The sequence below is a fragment of the Salmo salar genome, chromosome 19, assembly GCF_965601325.2.
Source record: "Salmo salar chromosome 19, fSalSal1, whole genome shotgun sequence".
Taxonomy (NCBI): domain Eukaryota; kingdom Metazoa; phylum Chordata; class Actinopteri; order Salmoniformes; family Salmonidae; genus Salmo; species Salmo salar.
This window is the reverse complement of record NC_138309.1, coordinates 90,147,500-90,171,625: the sequence shown is the minus strand read 5'-3', so window position 1 is coordinate 90,171,625 and position 24,126 is coordinate 90,147,500. Positions and strand designations below refer to the sequence as shown.

The 24,126-nt window shown below is 44.0% G+C and overlaps 1 protein-coding gene across 1 annotated transcript in view; it reads right to left on the bottom strand.

Annotated features, from left to right (window-relative positions):
- Positions 1 to 1,124: 1,124 nt before the first annotated feature.
- Positions 1,125 to 24,126, bottom strand: part of LOC106579759 (glycogenin-1) — a 30,435-nt gene continuing 7,433 nt past the window's right edge. The window contains exons 4-7 of the mRNA XM_014159923.3: positions 23,788 to 23,950; positions 7,170 to 7,296; positions 5,059 to 5,287; positions 1,125 to 1,622 (exon numbers count right to left, since the gene is read on the bottom strand). Coding sequence (XP_014015398.1) covers positions 1,437 to 1,622; positions 5,059 to 5,287; positions 7,170 to 7,296; positions 23,788 to 23,950 — 705 coding nt within the window. The 3' untranslated portion in view covers positions 1,125 to 1,436. The remainder of the gene's footprint in view (positions 1,623 to 5,058; positions 5,288 to 7,169; positions 7,297 to 23,787; positions 23,951 to 24,126) is intronic.

Sequence of the window (24,126 nt, the reverse complement as noted above, 5' to 3'; positions counted from 1 at the left end):
AAAATAGCTTCAGACTAAGCATTACCCAGTTCCAGGTTGCGAGAGCATTTACTGTACAGTTTGGGAATAATATTCCTTGGGTGTAGGAAGCATTCCAGGTAATTATGTCCAAAATCAGGTCGTAGGTTTGGAGTTGAGGGTAGCATCCTATATGTCCACTCCCCCCCCAAAAAATCTAACTCTAAACATGCAGAAAAACATGGGAGCTTATCTGCTCATGACCCTTCTCTCTCTGTGCTATACTGTCTCTAGTAGGGCTATGGATGTCCATTAAGCCAGTTATACCACATGCCTACTCCACATGGGAATCCAATGGCTCAATAGTAATGAGGTACTCACACCCTGATTTCTAACACAGATCAGAGATATGGGGGTGTAATAGTGTGACAATGTAATGTATTCATGTCCTGTACCATATAACCTTCCTGAATGAACTCGTGTTACTGTGTCAAAGACCCAGTACTTTATGTGACAGGGGCTGTGGACCCGGTCCCATTTGGGTCAAGTTAAAGTAGTGACCTAAAAAAAAAAAGATGAACAAAAAGGAGATGAACTTGTACCAGTGTTATGAACCGCTGAGTACAGATCTGATCAAACACTAGCTGAAGAATGGAGCCTTCAGCTCAACGAGGAAGTGCAACAGGTTCTCAAATCCAGCTGTGGAGGGTTTAGGTCGACAAAAAAAAAATCACCCTGGGCTCAGGCCAACTGAAAACTTACCCTGGGTGAAACAAGCCAGAGAAGCAATCACTTATAGTGGCTGCAAAGTGAATTTGTAAACTGTATAAATCACAAAAAGGCAGCAGAACAGCATCTTTCCTCAAGAATATCAGAGGAAGATAATTTACTTTTAGATAATGATAGTTTAGAGAGGCAATCGAGGTGCGACTTCATATCCAACTGTCTGCATGGTAAGACAGTATATTCGTCCCTGGTTGTCCTGTGTAGAGATGTTCACACAGGACATGGCAGGACAACACATTAAACGCTTTGTTAGTCTGAGGATTCAGAAGTATTGCCACCCCTGCATCTATGAAAGGTGTATTTCAGTGCCCCCCCCCCCCCAAAAAAATAAAGTATTAATCTTTAAAATGTCTCAGTGTCCCCATGTAAGGCTCGTAATGTTCATATATCTGGCAAGGCCATATTTTATTGCAGTTTTTAAATTCGCTTCACAAATACAGCAATTCCCAACTTTTTTTTTTTTAATCATGAGTGTCAACAAATTTGTGCTTCACAGTGTGGGCATCTTTACAGTATGCGACAGCCTAAACATACTACACAAGTAATGTATAGTTTATGAGCTCTGTCAACGATGTCAGAATGTTTCTGCTGTAATCCTAGGAGCTGGTGTGGGTAGAGAACCAACTATTGGTAAGGGGGGGGGGAGAAACAACTAAACCAATCTGTCAAACTAAGTGATCCCTTGTCGACCTTCATTTGAGAAAAGCGTCAAGCTTTTTCTGGATATTGTCGAACGAGTCCATTCCCATGTAGTCCGCCTGGCCCTGCTCCCATTTCTGCTTGCGTTCCTCCGATGTCTCGGTTGGCATGCATGGCTCGCTGTGATGGGGGTCATGGGACGTGCCGCTTTCCTGCGGGAGGAAACACGTGCTGCTTCCCTGGAGGAGGAAACAAAACAATATTAACATCTAGAAACAGAGAGATTTGATGAATTCAGGAAAAAGCTACAGAGAAAAACACCTGTTTCTTTGCAGTCAGTACAGCTACACTATAATCTAAACCTGCCATTCATATTAACACATTGATGTTACGCCAAACCGATCTATACTGAACAAATATATAAACTTAACAGGCAACAATTTCATTTAAAAGGAAAAATCAGTCAATTGAAACATTCATGAGGCACTAATCTATGGATTTCATAACTGAAAACAGATGTCTGTTGGTCAGTCTGTTATGACCATCCTTTGCCTCATGCAGCACGACACGTCTCCTTCCCATAGAGTTGATCAGGCTGTTGATTTGTGGCCTGTAGAATGTTGTCCCACTCCTCTCCAATGGCTGTGGGAAGTCGCTGGATATTGGAACACGCTGTCGTACACGTCGATCCAGAGCATCCCAAACATGCTCAATGGGTGATATGTCTAGTGAGTACGCAGGCCATCTTCAGCTTCCAGGTATTGTGTACAGATCCTTGCGACTTGGGGCCGTGCATTATCATGCTGAAATATACTGCTCAAAAAAATAAAGGGAACACTTAAACAACACAATGTAACTCCAAGTCAATCACACTTCTGTGAAATCAAACTGTCCACTTAGGAAGCAACACTGATTGACAATACATTTCACATGCTGTTGTGCAAATGGAATAGACAACAGGTGGAAATTATAGGCAATTAGCAAAACACCCCCAATAAAGGAGTGGTTCTGCAGGTGGGGACCACTTCTCAGTTCCTATGCTTCCTGGCTGATGTTTTGGTCACTTTTGAATGCTGGCGGTGCTTTCACTCTAGTGGTAGCATGAGATGGAGTCTACAACCCACACAAGTGGCTCAGGTAGTGCAGCGCATCCAGGATGGCACATCAATACGAGCTGTGGCAAGAAGGTTTGCTGTGTCTGTCAGCGTAGTGTCCAGAGCATGGAGGCGCTACCAGGAGACAGGCCAGTACATCAGGAGACGTGGAGGAGGCCGTAGGAGGGCAACAACCCAGCAGCAGGACCGCTACCTCCGCCTTTGTGCAAGGAGGAGCAGGAGAAGCACTGCCAGAGCCCTGCAAAATGACCTCCAGCAGGCCACAAATGTGCATGTGTCTGCTCAAACGGTCAGAAACAGACTCCATGAGGGTGGTATGAGGGCCCGACGTCCACAGGTGGGGGTTGTGCTTACAGCCCAACACCGTGGAGGACGTTTGGCATTTGCCAGAGAACACCAAGATTGGCAAATTCGCCACTGGCGCCCTGTGCTCTTCACAGATGAAAGCAGGTTCACACTGAGCACGTGATAGACGTGACAGAGTCTGGAGACGCCGTGGAGAACGTTCTGCTGTCTGCAACATCCTCCAGCATGACCGGTTTGGCGGTGGGTCAGTCATGGTGTGGTGTGGCATTTCTTTGGGGGGCCGCACAGCCCTCCATGTGCTCGCCAGAGGTAGCCTGACTGCCATTAGGTACCGAGATGAGATCCTCAGACCCGTTGTGAGACCATATGCTGGTGCGGTTGGCCCTGGGTTCCTCCTAATGCAAGACAATGCTAGACCTCATGTGGCTGGAGTGTGTCAGCAGTTCCTGCAAGAGGAAGGCATTGATGCTATGGACTGGCCCGCCCGTTCCCCAGACCTGAATCCAATTGAGCACATCTGGGACATCATGTCTTGCTCCATCCACCAACGCCACGTTGCACCACAGACTGTCCAGGAGTTGGCGGATGCTTTAGTCCAGGTCTGGGAGGAGATCCCTCAGGAGACCATCCGCCACCTCATCAGGAGCATGCCCAGGCGTTGTAGGGAGGTCATACAGGCACGTGGAGGCCACACACACTACTGAGCCTCATTTTGACTTGTTTTAAGGACATTACATCAAAGTTGGATCAGCCTGTAGTGTGGTTTTCCACTTTAATTTTGAGTGTGACTCCAAATCCAGACCTCCATGGGTTGATAAATTGGATTTCCATTGATTATTTTTGTGTGATTTTGTTGTCAGCACATTCAACTATGTAAAGAAAAAAGTATTTAATAAAAGTATTTCTTTCATTCATTCAGATCTAGGATGTGTTGTGTAAGTGTTCCCTTTATTTTTTTGAGCAGTATATTTATTTTACCTTAATGTAACTAGGCAAGTCAGTTAAGAACAAATTCTTATTTTCAATGACGGCCTAGGAACAGTGTTCAGGGGCAGAACGACAGATTTGTACCTTGTCAGCTCGGGGATTCGAACTTGCAACCTTTGAGTCCAACGCTCTAACCACTTGGCTACCCTGCCGCCCCAAATATGAGGTGATGGCGGTGGATGAATGGCACGACAATGGGCCTCAGGATCTCGTCACGGCCATCGATAAAACACAAGTGTGTTCATTGTCCATAGCATATGCCTGCCCATACGATAACTCAACCACTCTGTTCACGATGTTGGCAAACCACTCCGCCACACAACACCACGCGGTCTGCAGTTGAGGCCAGATGGCTGTACTGCCAAAAGCTCTAAAAATTACCTTGAGTTGCCTTAAACTAGATTAATTAACGGGGAATTGCTGCAGTAGTCACACCAATTGTTCCCTCCCTCAAAACATCTGTGGCGTGTGACCAAACTGCACATTTTAGAGTGACCTTTTGTCACCCAGCACAAGGTGCATCTGTGTAAGAATCATGTTTAATCAGCTTCTTGATATGCAACACCTGTCAGGTGGATGGATTATCTTGGCAAAGGAGAAAATGCTCACCAACAGGGATGTAAACAACTTTGTGCACAAAACGAGAAATAAGCTTTTTGTGCGTATGGAACATTTCTGGCATCTTTTATTTCAGCCAATTTTAACATAGGACCAAAACGGTTATATTTTTGTTCAGTTCTTATAGCCTTGTGTTCGCTTGGCTATCGTATTATAGGGCTAGAAGCTAAGCCAGGTTTATTGTACAACAGATTGCCCACAAGAAGCGGCGATTATTAGTGACGAGAGATAAGGCGTTGTCTGTTAAGGCAGCATCCCAACTAGTCTCCTTCAGCATCCCAACTAGTCTCCTTCAGCATCCCAACTAGTCTCCTTCAGCATCCCAACTAGTCTCCTTCAGCATACCATCCATCCTTGTGACTATAGATCTGGGACCACAGCTCATGCCAGTGACCACGATGATTACAACTTTGACCGAGGATTAAACTAAATCAGATGGACAAATGAGGGTTAGACGTCGCAACAGCCATCAGGACTGAAGTACCACTACATTTTACAAATGGACTAATCCTAATTTCTAATCGTTTGGTATTAATTCAGGAGGTGCGGAGAGACTACATTACTTTTACTTACTAACAAGAAGCATCCAAGTAACCACAATTGTTCCAGCTGTTGATAACAGTTCTGTAGAAGAAGAAAAGGCTCATACTTCTAGACTGACTTCCACACAGCCAGAGTGGAAGGGCTGGTCTCCATATCCCTCTGTCATCATGGGCACCACAGAGGAAGAGTAGAGGATCCACCAGTCCAGGAGGAAGCTGGGATGTGCGGAGGTCTCCTGGATGTCCCCGCTGATCCTCTTGGTCGTGGGGTCGTACGTATAGCTCCACGGTTTGGTCTGACCCAGGAAGTGGACCACCTTGGCGTTGCCACCGTATCTGGAACAGAATGAGTGTTCATTTACGTCAATCAAATGTATTTATAAAGCCCTTCTTACATCAGCTGATGTCACAAAGTGCTGTACAGAAACTAGGCCTAAAACCCTAAACAGCAAACAATGCAGGTGTAGAAGCATTTACTTGTAATCTTGTAGTTAAAGGTTGTTGTGAATGATGTGGTTTGGCAGCAAATTGCCCAATAAATTGGTGATTGAATTCAACATGACACCGCACCATTTAATCAGCAGTAATAAGACTCCAAGAGTCAGCTCGTCCCAGAAGCCCTGCGCCCCGCCCGCTCGTCCCAGAAGCCCTGTGCCCCGCCAGTATTACCTACACCCAATCAATAGTGTGACTGACTGGCACTGAAAGCAGGACCGGGAGTTTGTCATACGGAACAGTAGCAGCAAATAAATAAAGGTCGTCCCGTCATTCTGATACCAGGGGAAATACATTAACCCATGTTAACTGCTGAGATAAGTTTGTTAATTAAAATGGCTGATTTTGCCAGAGGAAAATTAAATGTGAGCGAACATAAAGCGCAAGAGGGGGGGGTGGTGGGGGGGAGAATGAAGGGCAATTGAGGGGGTGGGGGGGGAGGGGAATGAAGGGCAAGAGAAAGGAGAGGGAGAGATTTGTCACTGACCAGCAGAGGTCCTGTCTACAGGCATAAAGGTCTTTAAATAAATAGCTTCATTTTGGCCTCTGGTCTCAGCTGTGAAGCTCCGGCTTGATATCTAACCCAACAAGGCCTTGGTCCCTACAGTGGCTGGGAGAAGCCTTTAGACTTCATGCTGCTGCTCTGTAAAAGCTCCCATCACTGGTAACCTGATGCCACAGCATGAGCACACTTTCATGTGATCGTATCACCTTACGCCTCCCCCTTCTCACAGCCCACGCCAACACTACCCCTGCTAGGGGTTTAACAGGCAGTCTACCACCCATCTACCCCTGCTCGGGGTTTAACAGGCAGTCTACCACCTAGGGGTTTAACAGGCAGTCTACCACCCATCTACCCCTGCTCGGGGTTTAACAGGCAGCTACCCCTCCCTGCTAGGGGTTTAACAGGCAGTCTACCACCCACCTACCCCTGCTAGGGGTTTAACAGGCAGCCTACTACTGAGCCACTGCTGATCTTCCCACCTAATGTTCAGGCAAGCAGGGAGTTGTAGAAATCAACTCAAATGTTAACTTGATGTAGCCATGTTTGTGATTTAGCTGAATGGTTTATCAATGTAAGAAGTTCTCTATCATACGAGTACTGGAAGAGAGGTGTAGGCTGAGTACCTACTGTTTGATTGCCTACGGAGCTGTGAAGGGAACGGCACCTCCGTACCTTCAGGCTCTGATCAGGCCCTACACCCAAACAAGGGCACTGCGTTCATCCACCTCTGGCCTGCTGGCCCCCCTACCTCTGAGGAAGCACAGTTCCCGCTCAGCCCAGTCAAAACTGTTCGCTGCTCTGGCACCCCAATGGTGGAACAAGCTCCCTCACGACGCCAGGACAGCGGAGTCAATCACCACCTTCCGGAGACACCTGAAACCCCACCTCTTTAAGGAATACCTGGGATAGGATAAAGTAATCCTTCTAACCCCCCCTTAAAATATTTAGATGCGCTATTGTAAAGTGGTTGTTCCACTGGATATCATAAGGTGAATGCACCATTTTGTAAGTCGCTCTGGATAAGAGCATCTGCTAAATGACTTAAATGTAAATGTAAATGTTTGAATGCTGGAAGGTAGGTGTAGGCTGAGTACCTACTGTTTGAATGCTGGAAGGGAGGTGTAGGCTGAGTACTTACTGTTTGAATGCTGGAAGGTATGTGTAGGCTGAGTACTTACTGTTTGAATGCTGGAAGGTATGTGTAGGCTGAGTACTTACTGTTTGAATGCTGGAAGGTAGGTGTAGATTGCTATGCTGCTGAGGTTGTAGATGAAGGGGAGGTGTTTTGATATATCTGCTGTTGCCCAGTTACTGAAGTAGCCATTCAAGACCCCCTGGTCTCCACCTAGAGACAGAAGAAAAACATTTACACACAACAGGAAGCACAATATACTTTTCCCTAACGTGATAGTTATGAGTGGTTCAAAACACAAGGAAGCCTGGAAGCAGAGGCTGGTTCAAGACTAGAGGTCAACCGATTAATCGGAATGGCCGATTAATTAGGTCCGATTTCAAGTTTTCATAACAATCGGAAATCGGTATTTTTGGACACCGATTTATATTTAAAAAAACAAACATGTTTAGACCTTTATTTTACTACGCAAGTCAGTTAAGAACAAATTCTTATTTACAATGACGGCCTAGGAACGGTGAGTTAACTGCCTTGTTCAGGGGCAGAACGACAGATTTTTACCTTGTCAGCTCAGGGATTCAATCTTGCAACCTTTCGGTTAACTAGTCCAACGCTCTAAACACCTGCTTTACATTGCACTCCACGAGGAGCCTGCCTGTTACGCGAATGCAGTAAGAAGCCAAGGTAAGTTGCTAGCTAGCATTAAACTTATCTTATAAAAAACAATCAATCATAATCACTAGTTAACTACACATGGTTGATGATATTACTAGTTTATCTAGCCTGTCCTGCGATGCATATAATCGCTTAGGTACACGTTGCTCCAACCATAAACATCAATGCCTTTCTTAAAATCAATACACAAGTATATATTTTAAACCTGCATATTTAGTTAATATTGCCTGCTAACATGAATTTCTTTTAACTAGGGAAAATGTGTCACTTCTCTTGCAAACAGAGTCAGGGTATATGCAGCAGTTTGGGCCGCCTGGCTCGTTGCGAACTGTGAAGACTATTTCTTCCTAACAAAGACAGCCGACTTCGCCAAACGGGGGATGATTTAACAAAAGCGCATTTGCGAAAAAAAGCACAATCGTTGCACGACTGTACCTAACCATAAACATCAATGCCTTTCTTAAAATCAATACACAGAAATATATATTTTTAAACCTGCATATTTAGCTAAAAGAAATCCATGTTAGGAGGCAATATGAACCAGGTGAAATTGTGTCATTTTGCGTTCATTGCACGCAGAGTCAGGGTATATACAACAGTTTGGGCCGCCTGGCTCGTTGCAAACTAATTAGCCAGAATTTTACGTAATTATGACATAACACTGAAGGTTGTGCAATGTAACAGGAATAACGTTTTGTTTTCGAGATGATAGTTTCCGGATTCGACCATATTAATGACCTAAGGCTCGTATTTCTGTGTGTTATGTTATAATTAAGTCTATGATTTGATAGAGCAGTCCGACTGAGCGATGGTAGGCAGCAGCACGCTCGTAAGCATTCATTCAAACAGCCCTTCGCAATGCATTGCGCTGTTTATGACTTCAAGCCTGTCAACTCCCAAGATTAGGCTGGTGTAACCGATGGGGAAAAAAATATATTTTTCCCTAACGTGATAGTTATGAGTGGTTGTAAACACAAGGAAGCCTGGAAGCCTAGTTCAAGACTTGATCCATCTCGAAGTACTTCATTTATCATCATGAGCTTTGTACATTGTCCAGGATATGGACTAGACCAGACAGTGAGGCTAACAAGAAGCCCACCACAGTAAGACCAATTTTATTTTATAAACAGATGCTGTGAAACAAACACATTCTGTTCATATCCTCTGCATCCAAGCCACAACCTCAGAGACAGGCAATACAGTCACTATACAACAGGTGGGCATACAGACCGACCCACTAGCATAGACGTCGCTGATCGCTACTTTCAGGAAAAAAATGTGACTTACTATGAATAATGTGGTTGTCTTGCCTAGATACCTTAAGATGGATGCACTAAGTCTCTGCTAAACGACTAATGTAAATGATTTGTTAACAGGTTGTCTAAATGACAGACTTCAGAGAGAAGCAGCAGAGTAGCTGTACCGATGTATGGTTCAGCAGGCTGTCAGTCTCGTTCAGCCATCTGATCCATTCATAAACCTCTGACCCCCCTAAAGCCATTAGACTTCCTGCCAGCGCCGCCACAGGCTCCTAGTCATTTGACTGCTCAGATCAGTCCTGACAGTAAAACTGGATGTACACAAATCACAAAGAAACTGCCCTCAATGTCGACGTAAGGTCTGAATAGAACATACCTTCAGAAAGTATTCATACCCCTTGACTTATTCTACGTTGTTGTTACAGCCCAAATTCAAAATGGATGACATTTCCCCCCCCCCCCACTAAACTACGACACAATAGCCCAACATGTACGAAAATGAAATACAAATTAATTCATACCAGAGATTACAGCTGTGAGTCTTCCTGGGTATGTCTAAGAGCTTTCCACAACATATGTAGATTACTCCTCTCAAAATGGTTATTGATCATGGCTAGGCAACCATCTCAGGTCTCGCCATACTGCAGATTTTCAAGTAGATTTAAGGCAAAACGTGGAACATTCACCATCTTCTTGGTAAGGAAGTCCAGTGTAATATGTAGCCTTGTGTTTTAGGTTATTGTCCCGCTGAAAGGTGAATTCATCTCCCAGTGTCTGGTGGAAAGCAGACAGAACCAGGTTCTCCTCCAGGATGTTGTTCTGTGCTTCATGTCCCAGTGTCTGGTGGAAAGCAGACTGATCCAGGTTCTCCTCCAGGATGTTGTTCTGTGCTTCATCTCCCAGTGTCTGGTGGAAAGCAGACAGAACCAGGTTCTCCTCCAGGATGTTGTCTGTGTTGAGCTCGATTCTGTTTATTTTTTTTGTCCTGAAAAAACTCCAGTCCTTAACGATTAAACATATCCATAAGACGCAGCCACCCACCCCCCCGCTTGAAAACATGGGAGTGGATCTCAGTGATGTGTTAGATTGGATTCACCCCCAAACATACAGTTGAAGACTTAGAAACAAAAACATTGCATTCATTTTTTTATAATTTGTAAAAATGTTGAGAAAAAAAAACACAAATCCACTGACATTATGGGGTATTGTGTGCAGGCCAGTGGAAAAAAAGTTAGCCGAATCCATTTTAAAAATCATGCTTTAAAACGTGGAAAAAGTCAGCGGGTGTGAATACTTTCTGAAGGCAGTGTACCTGCACCCACAATGCTCTTCACACAGACTGCCGTCCAGGATATTTCTGGACGGTTGGGGTGGTGGCAGCAGCAAACACAGCACCCGTCCCTCCTAACAGCCATGCATTTGTTCACTTCAGAAAACAGCATCAGCAGTCAAAACTCATGCAGACAAAGTGACGTCTTTATAGGTCCGTTTTTCATTTAAAGCCACTATCTGGAATTCATTTCGGGATCTGATAGTTTGCGTTGGTCTCCAGGTCATGAAAAGCTGAGCCACAGCTGGAAACCCTAGTCTCAAATACTACTCCCTCCGCAATAGGTATAAATCACTATGCTTTTAACTTAGCCCGGCCGACACAGGGGCCCCGGCCGACACAGGGGCCCCAGCCGACACAGGGGCCCCAGCCGACACAGGGGCCCCAGCCGACACAGGGGCCCCAGCCGACACAGGGGCCCCAGCCGACAGCCATAGATTGACACCTACTCATTCCAGGGTTTCTTTATTTTTTACTATTTTCTACATTGTTGAATAATAGTGAAGCCATGAAAACTATGAAACAACCTCAGACCAGCTGTAACCGCTCCAGCCCAGGACCTCATTTCCTACATTATAGTTAACCAGCTGTAACCGCTCCAGCCCAGGACCTCATTTCCTACATTATAGTTAACCAGCTGTAACCGCTCCAGCCCAGGACCTCATTTCCTACATTATAGTTAACCAGCTGTAACCGCTCCAGCCCAGGACCTCATTTCCTACATTATAGTTAACCAGCTGTAACCGCTCCAGCCCAGGACCTCATTTCCTACATTATAGTTAACCAGCTGTAACCGCTCCAGCCCAGGACCTCATTTCCTACATTATAGTTAACCAGCTGTAACCGCTCCAGCCCAGGACCTCATTTCCTACATTATAGTTAACCAGCTGTAACCGCTCCAGCCCAGGACCTCATTTCCTACATTATAGTTAACCAGCTGTAACCGCTCCAGCCCGGGACCTCATTTCCTACATTATAGTTAACCAGCTGTAACCGCTCCAGCCCAGGACCTCATTTCCTACATTATAGTTAACCAGCTGTAACCGCTCCAGCCCAGGACCTCATTTCCTACATTATAGGTAACCAGCTGTAACCGCTCCAGCCCAGGACCTCATTTCCTACATTATAGTTAACCAGCTGTAACCGCTCCAGCCCAGGACCTCATTTCCTACATTATAGTTAACCAGCTGTAACCGCTCCAGCCCGGGACCTCATTTCCTACATTATAGTTAACCAGCTGTAACCGCTCCAGCCCGGGACCTCATTTCCTACATTATAGTTAACCAATAGCCACCCACACTATCTGCATTCACCCTTTACATACGCTGCTGTTACTGTTTACCATCGATCTGGTCTCCGTTTATCCCTACCCCCCCACATTCCTTTTTCTGCATTGTTGGGTAGGGCCTGTAAGTAAACATTTCACTGCTAGTCTACACTGGTTGTTTCCAAAGCCTGTGACAAATAACACTGGATTTCACATCGTCACTATGCTTTAGCCATCCAGACATATAAATAGCAAAATGTCTGAGCTGGCAGTGTGGCTATCGCTATATTATTACGCTAAGTTATTTATTATTAATTTAGCTCCTTTGCACCCCCAGTATTTCTACTTTGCACATTCATCCACTGCAAATCTACCATTCCAGTGTTTTACTTGCTATATTGTATTTACTTCGCCACCATATCTCACCTCATTTGCTCACATTGTATATAGACTTGTTTTCGTACTGTATTATTGACTGCATGTTTGTTTTACGCCATGTGTAACTCTGTTGTATGTGTCGAACTGCTTTGCTTTCTTGGCCAGGTCGCAGTTGTAAATGAGAACTTGTTCTCAACTGGTCTACCTGGTTAAATAAAGGTGAACTGAATAAAAGTCACCATAGTCAGTCACTATGCAGAGATGTATTTATAGGAAACAGTCTGGGCAGCCTGGCAGAGTGTGGTTATCACAGTGGCAGCATGTAGTGGGGAAATCACGCAATGTACAGATCACTAACGAGACCCCCCCTAACCAGACCCCCGCACCCCTCCCCTAACCAGACCCCCCAGCACCCCTCCGGTAGTTAGAAGACATGTGTAAATGGATTTCTGTTTGGAGGAAACAGTGTTGCAAAATATTTTACAACTGAAACCAAGAGTTTTGAAAAGGAATTTGACTAATGAAAACACCCCGGGTGTTAAACATTTAAAAGCTCAGAGATCAGACTATACACTGTGTGCACAATTATTAGGCAAGTCAGTATTTTGACCATATCATCATTATGCATATTTACCAACTCCAAGCTGTATAAACTGGAATGCTTATTGGATTTAAGCATATCAGGTGATGTGTATTTATGTAAATGAGGGAGGGTGTGGCCTAAGGAGATCAACACCCTATATCAAGGTGTGTATAATTATTACTCTTTTCCTCAGACAAAATGGGCCAAAAAAAAGAAGAGATTTAACCTGTTTAGGATAGGGGGCAGTATTTTCACGGCCGGATAAAAAAACGTACCCGATTTAACCTGGTTATTACTCCTGCCCAGAAACTAGAATATGCATATAATTAGATGTGGAGAGAAAACACCCTAAAGTTTCTAAAACTGTTTGAATGGTGTCTGAGTATAACAGAACTCACATGGCAGGCCAAAACCTGAGAAGATTTCATGCAGGAAGTGCCCTCTGACCATTTCTTGTCCTTCTATAGCCTCTTTATGGAAAATAGAGGATCTCTGCTGTAACGTGACATTTTCTAAGGCTCCCATAGGCTCTCAGAAGGCGCCAGAACGGGGAATGATGACTCTGTAGTCCCTGGCCGAAAAACAGTAACACCGAAAAGCTATTTTAAAATCGGACACCGTGATTGCATAAAGGAGTTCTGTATCTCTAATTCTTAAAATAATTGTTATGTTTTTTGTGAACGTTTATCGTGAGTAATTTAGTAAATTCACCGGAAGTGTTCAGTGGGTATGCTAGTTCTGAACATCACATGCTAATGTAAAAATCTGGTTTTTGATACAAATATGAACTTGATTGAACAAAACATGCATGTATTTTATAACATAATGTCCTAGGAGTGTCATCTGATGAAGATCAAAAGGTTAGTGCTGCATTTAGCTGTGGTTTTTGTGACATATGCTAGCTTGAAAAATGGGTGTCTGATTATTTCTGGCTGGGTACTCTCCTGACATAATCTAATGTTTTGCTTTCGTTGAAAAGCCTTTGAAATCAGACAATGTGGTTAGATAAAGGAGAGTTGTCTTTAAAATGGTGTAAAATAGTCATATGTTTGAAAAATTGAAGTTTTTGGATTTGAGGACTTTATAATTCGCGCCACGCCCATCATTGGATATTGGCGAGGCGTTCCGCTAGCGGAACATCTAGATGTAAGAGGTTTTAACTGACTCTGAAAAGTCAAATTGTAAAAAGTATTTCAGAGGAATGCAGCACTCTTGAAATTGCTAAGATATTGGGGCGTGATCACAGAACCAAACGTTTTGTTGCAAATAGTCAACAGGGTCGCAAGAACCGTGTTGAGGAAAAAAAGGAAACCATTATCCTCCAGCGCTGTCATATTCCAGAACTGCAACCTACCTGGAGCGCCCAGAAGTACAAGGTGTTCAGTGCTCAGAGACATGGCCAAGGTAAGGAAGGCTGAAACCCAACCACCACTGAACAAGACATAAGTTGAAACGTCAAGACTGGGCCAAGAAATATCTGAAGACAGATTTTTCAAAGGTTTTATGGACTGATGAGATGATCGTGACTCTTGACGGACCAGATGGATGGGCCCATGGCTGGATCAGTAACGGGCACGGAGCTCCACTTCGACTCAGACGCCAGCAAAGTGGAGGTGGGGTACTGGTATGGGGTTTATTAAAGATGAGCTAGTTGGACCTTTTTCAGGTTGAAGATGGACTCAAACTCAACTCCCAAACCCACTGCCAGTTTTTAGAAGACACTTTCTTCAAGCAGTGGTAGAGGAAAAAGTCAGCATCTTTCAAGAAGACCAAGATTTTTATGCAGGACAATGCTGCATCGCATGCATCGAAGTACTCCACTGCTTGGCTAGCCAGTAAAGGCCTTAAACATGAACGAATAATGACATGGCCCCCTTCCTCGCCTGATCTAAACCCTATTGAGAACTTGAGGTCCCTTCTTAAACGGACGCTTTACGGTGAAGGAAAACATTTACATTTACATTTTAGTCATTTAGCAGACGCTCTTATCCAGAGCGACTTACAGTAGTGAATGCATACATTTCATACATTTTTTATTTTTTTTTCCTGTGCTGGCCCCCCGTGGGAAAAGAGTCCACCGCTCCGACCAGTGTCTGGGAGGCTGTGGTTGCTGCTGCACAAAAAGTTGGTCAACAGATCAAGAAACTGACAGACTCCATGGATGGAAGGATTATGACTTATTGAAAAGGGTGGCTATATTGGTCACAGATTTTTTTTTGGAAATGTCGTAAATGTTTATTTATACATTGAGTTGTTTGTTTATTATTCTCACTTAAACAGATGAAAATAAACAAGTGAGATGGGGAACTTCTCGTTTTTCATTTAGTTGCATAATAATTCTGCACACAGATATTCTCCAAAAGAAAGCCAAAACCTCACTTTTACTTTCTTAAATATTCAGGTTTGAGGTTTATTAACATTTCGGATTGACCGAGAGCGCTGTAGTCGTTCAATAAGAAAATTAATCCTCAAAACGTACAACTTGCCTAATAATTCCGCCACGCTATATAGACTCAGGAAGTCTTTAAAAGGCTGAGCAACCTTCTCAGAAGAGGCTCACCTTCCTAGAGATGACAAACACACGTAAGGTATGCAGGAGGTCATTGAGTAATCTACGGCCAAGGTTTCACAATCCACCAGTCAAATTACGACATGGAGAAAATGCATGTTGTGCTAGAGGTTGAGAAACTAGCCACATGTTAGAGTGGTCAATCTACTATACACAGAACGTGAGCAGGAGGACCTTTAAGCTGGAGACTGTAGGCTGAGTGTTCAACAGCGTAGCACTGCGTCTATGCAGTCTAAACCACTTGTTTCTGCAGTTTATTATAAACAGAGGGGTTGAAATTCTGTCCGTTCATTGTTAGCCCAACCTCGGTCCGGCCCCAGATACCCCCCCGGGGCTTTCCTCCAGCAGAGAGGTTCCAGAAAGTTAATGAGCCCAAGAATCTTCATTTAGAGGGGCTGAACAGAAGCCAGCAGGAATGCAGCTCTACCCCTGCAGGCACTGCCAGTGTACCTTGGCAGCAGATGATACTGAACCACAGGTCCAGATATTGCCTCAGGGCAGAACCAGTTCTGACCTGGACAGCATGTAGTAATAAAAGGGGAAATTGTATTGAGGCGCCCCAGCCCAAGACCTGAAGTCTGATCTCTCCTGAAACATTTCATCACTCCCGAGCTGCCATTGCCCAATAGTTGGTTAGCCAGCGCTATATAGCCAGGCCAAAAATTACTGGCACAATAATGCCCCCCCCCGACTATGTTTTCCAGTTGTAGTGGAGGACCGGAGCATAAATGCTAAAGCTCAGAGAAGTGCAAGTCACAGCTACAGTGAAACATGAAAAGACCAACGCTGACTTAGCATACCGCAGCTTTAGCCAGTTAGCATACCGCAGCTTTAGCCAGTTAGCATACCGCAGCTTTAGCCAGTTAGCATACCGCAGCTTTAGCCAGTTAGCATACCGCAGCTTTAGCCAGTTAGCATACCGCAGCTTTAGCCAGTTAGCATACCGCAGCTTTAGCCAGTTAGCATACCGCAGCTTTAGCCAGTTAGCATACCGCAGCTTTAGCCAGTTAGCATACCGCAGCTTTAGCCAGTTAGCATACCGCTAAGCCATTAATGTGTGTAAGTCAACAGCACAGGGAATCCAGGGTGTCTAGAATACTGGCCAAGGATCAAGTCTGATTGGAAAATTATAAACAAAGCATTCAAATTAAACACATGACAAGATGGACAGGCTCCTCCAACAAGCTAGTGTGGGCTATGGAGAGACTGCGTTCCTCCTTTGTCATACCAGCCCAGACAGGCAATCCAAGATGGCGGCTGAGCCGTTCTGCAGAGCCTGTTGTGTCTCTGAAGTGTATATTAGCCGCTATAGGCTGAGAGTAGTCAAAGCCTTCAACACAACCACAGTGATGGTGAGAAGGAACTGTGACTCAGACTACAACTTTCCACCATCACCTCAACCAAATAAAGACGGTCACCTGTGAGTCACAGCAAAGACCACGCTCGAGGGAAAAGGCAGGGAACTTGTTGTTCTGCCAAATATTTAAAAAAAAGATACAAGTTGACTGAAAAGGATTGGCATAAATTGAAAAATATACCCGTTTGAAGACAAACATGTTGACAGCTGCACCACACAGGTTTCTAAATAAAAATGGGAAGAGATGTGCCAATTCCATGGTACACGGTTTATGAACTGAAACAAAACCACTTCATTCAGGTTTCTAAATTTAACTTATAAATAATTCTTGCCACCAACAGAATGAGACACATCTATCGATACACATCTATATTTCTCCCTCAGCTCTGTCTCTTCTCAGCAAAATCTACAATCACTAGCTCATTTGTACTGGTATAGCCCCCAGGTAGCTTGTTTCCACTCACAGGTTCAGAAATTATATTTTCAAATAAACATTCACTTAAAATTAACCTTACAAATAGCAGTTTTTGGAAATTTGGAAAGCCATAGTCAATCAATAATATAATTACTTGTTATATTTTTGTTACCTTTCTACATCACAATTGAAAAATATGACAGATGGAAAAAACAAGGGTCTATGGTGATAGGTGGGATGGGCTGTGGGATTGAAGAGGTTCAGTAATATAAAGGCTGATTGTTGTATATAAACATGACTGTATGTGTAGCAGAAAAGCTGTAAAACCCCCAAAAAGATGTCCTCCGAAGAGAGGGGGGGGTAGATGGGTAAAAAGACCACATTACCACCCTAGTCTGCTGCGTCTACAGTGCCACTTAATTTATTTAACCTTTATTTAACCAGGTAGGCCAATTGAGAACAAGTTCTCATTTACAACTGCGACCTGGCCAAGATAAAACAAAGCAGTGTGATAGTTACACATGGAATAAACAAACGTACAGTCAATAACACAATAGAAAAGTATATATACAGTGTGTGCAAATGAGATAAGGCAATAAATAGGCCATAGTAGCAAAATAATTACAATTTAGCAATTAAACACTGGCGTGATAGATGAGCAAGTAGAAGCTTGTGCAAGCTGTGGTGTCCCTCCCTGGCAGCCCTGAGAGGACATAAGTTCTGTAAGGACTGTCTAGATGCACTGGGCTGACTAGCCTAGGATACCCCGAGAGGACATAAGTGCTGTAAGGACTGTCGAGATGTGCTGTGCGACTAGCCTAGGATACCCCGAGAGGACATAAGTGCTGTAAGGACTGTCGAGATGTGCTGTGCGACTAGCCTAGGATACCCCGAGAGGACATAAGTGCTGTAAGGACTGTCTAGATGCACTGGGCTGACTAGCCTAGGATACCCCGAGAGGCAGGTTCTTAACCCGTGTTCTGCCAATCTACCTGCCTTGCTGTGTGCTGGAATCTAGAAGTCAGTATTTGCGGTGGGCTTGCAAGCCCAGGATGCGCCACTGTTGATTTGCTGGTACTGCGAAGCGACTGGGCACATTGACCAGATCCACAAACCGTGTGAAATCCCCGGGTCAGCCAGCACACCATGGTTGTTGAAAGTGCTGGGACTAAGGCACCAATGTTCAGACACACATGGTTTCTAACGCCACTAGATCGGTATTTTCAGGGCCTTTAAGGTTAAAATGTAATAGATTCTAATGAATTATTGAATTCAGTGGTTTAAAAATGGGTATTTCTGTACAAATGGTTTAATAGCTGTTATCTGGGTTATTGCTGATTGCAGTCAGTCGCCACAAACCCAGTCACCACAACCCACCGTCGGCGTTAACCCAGAAAACACCAAACCCTACTTTGATGGTACTGCAGCTTTTTAATCTTAATGAGTGGTCTGATTGTGTTACCGTTGGATTCCTACGGTGACATGCTCATTAAAAACATTCTCATCTGTAGGTTTTGGTCTGGTTACCATCTGTTGTATCAAAGGACTGTAGTTTGGATTATTTTAAGTCTTCTTAGTGTAGAGATTTTAGGAAGCAACAAATCAAAGGGGTTTCATTTTTTCCTTCTGCTCTTGGTGTTAGGAAACATTGCCCTGAACCCAAGCCCAATGACTTCTGACTCCAAAACGTAACCTAGATCAGCGTTGGGACTGAGAAATTAACATGAGGAGTCTGACGCGTAAATTGCACACGACAAGACTGGGTTCATACCGTCTTAGTTCTGTCCGCAACTGGACATAAAAATAATACACATTTTCAAAATCAGTCTATAGGCTTGGCTGGTTGATGTTTATCGATGTGACCAAGTGAGTAAGATAGATAGTCATTTATATTAAAGACAGATGTTTTTTAAAACATTTTTTATGTAACCTTTCTTTAACTAGGCAAATCAGTTAACAACAAATTTGTATTTACAATGACGGCCAAACCCGTACGACACTGGGCCAATTGTGCACCGCCCTATGGGACTGACAGCGGTGCCTGCTAAATTCAGGGCTTCAATGTTAAGGTAGCAAAACTTGTAGTTCGATGCCTAACATCTTTCAAAAACTGACCAGCAGAAAGGGCCCCTCAACACATACTGACCAGTAGAAAGGGCCCCTCAACACATACTGACCAGTAGAAAGGGCCCCTCAACACATACTGACCAGTAGAAAGGGCCCCTCAACACATACTGACCAGTAGAAAGGGCCCCTTTCTAATAGGCTAATTGACATCATTTGAGTCAATTGGAGGTGTACCTGTGGATGCATTTCAAGGCCTACCTTCAAATGCAGTGCCTCTTTGCTTGACATCATGGGAAAATGAAAAGCAATCAGCCAAGACCTCAAGGACAAAAAAAAAAAAAAAGGTAGACCTCCACAAGTCTGGTTCAACCTTGAGAGCAATTTCCAGACGCCTGAAGGTACCATGTTCGTCTGTACGAACAATAGTACGCAAGTATAAACACCATGGGACCACGCAGCCGTCATACCGCTCAGGAAGTAGACATGTTCTTTCTCCTAGAGATGAACGCACTTTGGTGCGAATCAATCCCAGAACAGCAAAGGACCTTGTGAAGATGCTGGAGGAAACAGGTACAAAAGTATCTATATCCACAGTAAAACGAGTCCTATATCAACATAACCTGAAAGGCCACTCAGCAAGGAAGAAGCCACTGCTCCAAAATGGCCATAAAAAGCCAGACTACGGTTTGCAACTGCACATGGGGACAAAAAATAAATAAATAAATAAAATAAAAACCACTTTCTGGAGAAATGTCCTCTGGTCTGATGAAACAAAAATAGAACTGTTTGGCCATAATGACCATCGTTATGTTTGGAGGAAAAAGGAGCCTTGCAAGCCGAAGAACACCATCCCAACCGTGAAGCACAGCATCATGTTGTGGGGGTGCTTTGCTGCAGGGGAGACTGGTGCACTTCACAAAAAAGATGGCACCATGAGGGAAAATTATGTGGATATATTGAAGCAAATTCTCAAGACATCAGTCAGGAAGTTAAAGCTTGGTCGCAAATGGGTCTTCCAAATGGACAATGACCCCAAGCATACTTCCAAAGTTGTGGCAAAATCTCTTATGGACAACAAAGTCAAGCCCTGACCTCAATCCTAAAGAAAAGTTGTGTGCAGAACTGAAAAAGTGTGTGTGAGCAAGGAGGCCTACAAACCTGACTCAGTTACACCAGCTCTGTCAGGAGGAATGGGCCACAATTTACCCCTTATTGTGGGAAGCTTGTGGAAGGCTACCCAAAACACTTGACCCAAGTTAAACTATTTAAAGGCAATGCTACCAAATACTAATTGAGTGTATGTAAACTTCTGACCCACTGGGAATGTGACAAAATAAATAAAGCATTCTCTACTATTATTCTGACATTTCACATTCTTAAAATAAAGTGGTGATCCTAACTGACCTAAAACAGGGCATTTTTACTAGGATTAAATGACAGGAATTGTGAAAAACTGAGTTTAAATGTGTTTGGCTGAGGTGTATGTAAACTTCAGACTTCAACTGTACGCCTGGTTTCCTGTAACAAGTCACCTGTATCATGGCGCTTTAAGATGCATCTGGAAAACTGTCGTGTGCATTTGCATTTATTGTTTTATGTATGCTTTGCTATTTCCCTGTTTCTAACCTCAATGGGTCTTACCTTGTTAAATATCACACGAGAATGTAGTTACCAGCCCAGACCGAAAGTCACTAGATTCCTGCCAACAGTCCCCTCACTCCAGGGCCCACAGGACACCATTAATACGCCCACAGGAAGCCGGCGCCATTGACACGCCCCCATTGACACAGTGGGACCATTAAGCAAACTAATTGGTGTCTGAAACTAATATGGCTAAAATATTCCTTCCAGAGAGCTGCTTCACTGATTCATTGTTCTGATGAGGTTGCTAGCCAGACTAACAGCAATATGTTCATGTTTAAAGGGGTTGTCAATGTATTATTGCAGATTGCTTACTTCAAGTAGTGTGTTTGCTATAGGCCCAAAAGCCCATTTGTTCAAACTGTAGTAAATTCAAACTTTGTTAAAATATCCAGCTTTAGTCTTCCTATTGTGGACAAGGACACATTAGTACCAACAGGCTAGGTAAGATGCACATAAATGACTACATTGTACTCCCTAATGATTAATCAATACAAACCAGAACACCTTTCAATTCTGCCCTCAAAAACATTTCCATTTAGCTCCATTCCAACAGTGACTATGCTTATAAAAAAGGCAATAAATAACTCTGCCATGAAAGTTTACTGTTCAGTCTAAACCTGTTGTGCTAAATTCACTAATTCTCTATGTCTCAGCCTCCAGTATTTATGCTGCAGTAATTTATGTGTCGGGGGGCTAGGGTCAGTTTGTTCTATCTGGAGTATTTTCTCCTGTCTTATCCGGTGTCCTGTGTGAATTTAAGTATGCTCTCTAATTATTTTTCTCTCGGAGGACCTGAGCCCTAGGACCATGCCCCAGGACTACCTGGCATGATGACTCCTTGCTGTCCCCAGTCCACCTGGCTGTGCTGCTGCTCCAGCTTCAACTGTTCTGCCTGCGGCTATGGAACCCTGACCTGTTCACCGGACGTGCTACCTGTCCCAGACCTGCTGGTTTCAACTCTCTAGAGACAGCAGGAGTGGTAGAGATACTCTCAATGATCGGCTATGAAAAGTCAACTGACATTTACTCCTGAGGTGCTGACTTGTTACACCCTCGACAACTACTGTGATTATTCTTATTAGACCATGCTGGTCATTTATGAACATTTGACCATGTTCTGTCATAATCTCCACCCGGCACAACCAGAAGGGGACTGGCCAGCCCTCATAGCCTGGTTCCTCTCTAGGTTTCTTCCGAGGTTTTGGCCTTTCTAGGGAGTTTTTCCTAGCCACCGTGCTTCTACACCTGCATTGCTTGCCGTTTGGGGATATAGGCTGGGTTTCTGTACAGCACTTTGAGATACCAGCTGATGTAAGAAGGGCTTTATAAATAAATTGGATTTGATTCTGAATGCTAGCGGCCGACCCACAGAAGAACAGAGGCGGCCATTTAAGATGAGGACCATTTTTTTGTTCATGAGCACGGCCTTATTTCTATACCAGCATATTGCATTCACCCAGTTCAATGTAACAGCGATAGGTTTATGCTACTCAAATATTCCCTATACCCATCATGGAGGTTGCTACAACCTAGCCAATGAACGAAAGTTTACAATATAGGTCGAGAGACTTAAGGCGACACATGGACAGACAGTGACATTCAATAGTGCCTTGCACACTGTTGCCTGCATCTAGCTGATATAGGCTGTAATGTTTATCCCCATTTTGTTCCGTTTAAGAAACGTTTTACAACAGATTGGGAGGAATGAAGACACTCCGGATCACACGTAAACAGTTGACTTTCAAAGCAGCCACGTTGTATTCCTTCTCAGATCCATGCGCTCTCCTCTCACCTCTTCCCTTCTGGACTTCAATAAACACACCAGCTGTATGTGACCAGGTGAGAAAAAAAAAAAACACTTTCCAAGCCAATCCATATCATAACTGCTACAGAGCCTACATCATTATCAGCATAATAGCAAAAGTAACATCCTAGTCAACATAGCTAATAGAACTAATGTGTTAGTAAACCCGCTACAATCATGTAGTAACGTTATAGTGTACAGTCAGTAAGCAGTTTAGCACTTAAACCGGCGGGCCCCAGTGGCAATAAATTAGTAAAACCAAAAGCATACCTTGGAAGAGTTCGTGTTGTATAGTCAAAGACAGCTAGCTAACATAGCATCCCTCTGTTTGGGCAGGGTGTTTCAGTAGGCTAAACTAGCTAGCTGCGTTTCCTAGATACGTGAACCTGAAATTCACGTCATTTTAAAATAAATAAATTTGTTCAAAACTGTTCAACTATTGTCCGAGTCAACTAGTCGCCACAATTTACACACTGTAGTGCTAGCTAGCTGTAGCTTATGCTTTGGGTACTAGATCATTCTTGATCCTTTGATTGGGTGGGAAACATTGTTTCTGCTGCAAGAGCTATTCCTCCAACCTATCATAATTACTGTGTAAGTCTATGGAAGGGGGTGAGAACCATGAGCCTCCTAGATTTTGTATTGAAGTCAATGTACTCAGAGGAGGATGGAAGCTAGCTGTCCTCCTGCTACACCATGGTGCTACCCTACAGAGTGCTATTGAGGCTACTGTAGACCTTTGCAAAATAGTGTTTTCATAAAATTTTTGGTGACATTATATTCAGTATAGTTTCAATTTTTATGAAATTCACTGAGGCCAACCACCACCAAACAGCTGGAGGCCAGCCACCACCAAGAAAAAAATACCAGATATTTGGAATGCTGCACATACTGCATCTACATTGTTGGAAAAGTAGCACATTTTATAGCAGGAGACCATGGAAACACTACTCCAATATGCTGCAAGACCTACCAGCAGACCATGGAAACACTGCTCCAATATGCTCCAAGACCTACCAGCAGACCATGGAAACACTACTCCAATATGCTGCAAGACCTACCAGCAGACCATGGAAACACTGCTCCAACACCTACCAGCAGACCATGGAAACACTACTCCAATAAGCTGCAAGACCTACCAGCAGACCATGGAAACACTACTCCAATATGCTGCAAGACCTACCAGCAGACCATGGAAACGCTACGCCGATAGACCTACATTTGTACATAAGCGCCAACGGTTAGCTCTATGTAAATGAGTACAATAGGTAGCATTAAAAAACAAATCATGGGATGGAAAAATGGACATAACATTTCTTAACAAAACAAAAGGAAACATTGAAAACTGACGCGTACCGTCGAAGCTGCCGTGTTCTGTGCAGTACTGGAGCAGTTTGCCGTACGTCTCGTTGGAGGGTCGGAACACGAACACACCAGAGTTAAAACAGTCTGGCCAGCCGGGATCCGGGGCAGCAGAAAGCTCCTCTCTGTCAAACAACTCATCTATGTTCTGTACCACCTGCAACAAACACACAGGTCAACTCGCGTGTGGCTCAGTTGGTAGAGCATGGTGTTTGCAACGCCAGGGTTGTGGGTTCGATTCCAACGGGGAATCGACCAGTACGGAGAAAAATAAATGTATGAAATGTATGCAATCACTACTGTAAGTCACTCTGGAGAAGAGCGTCTGCTAAA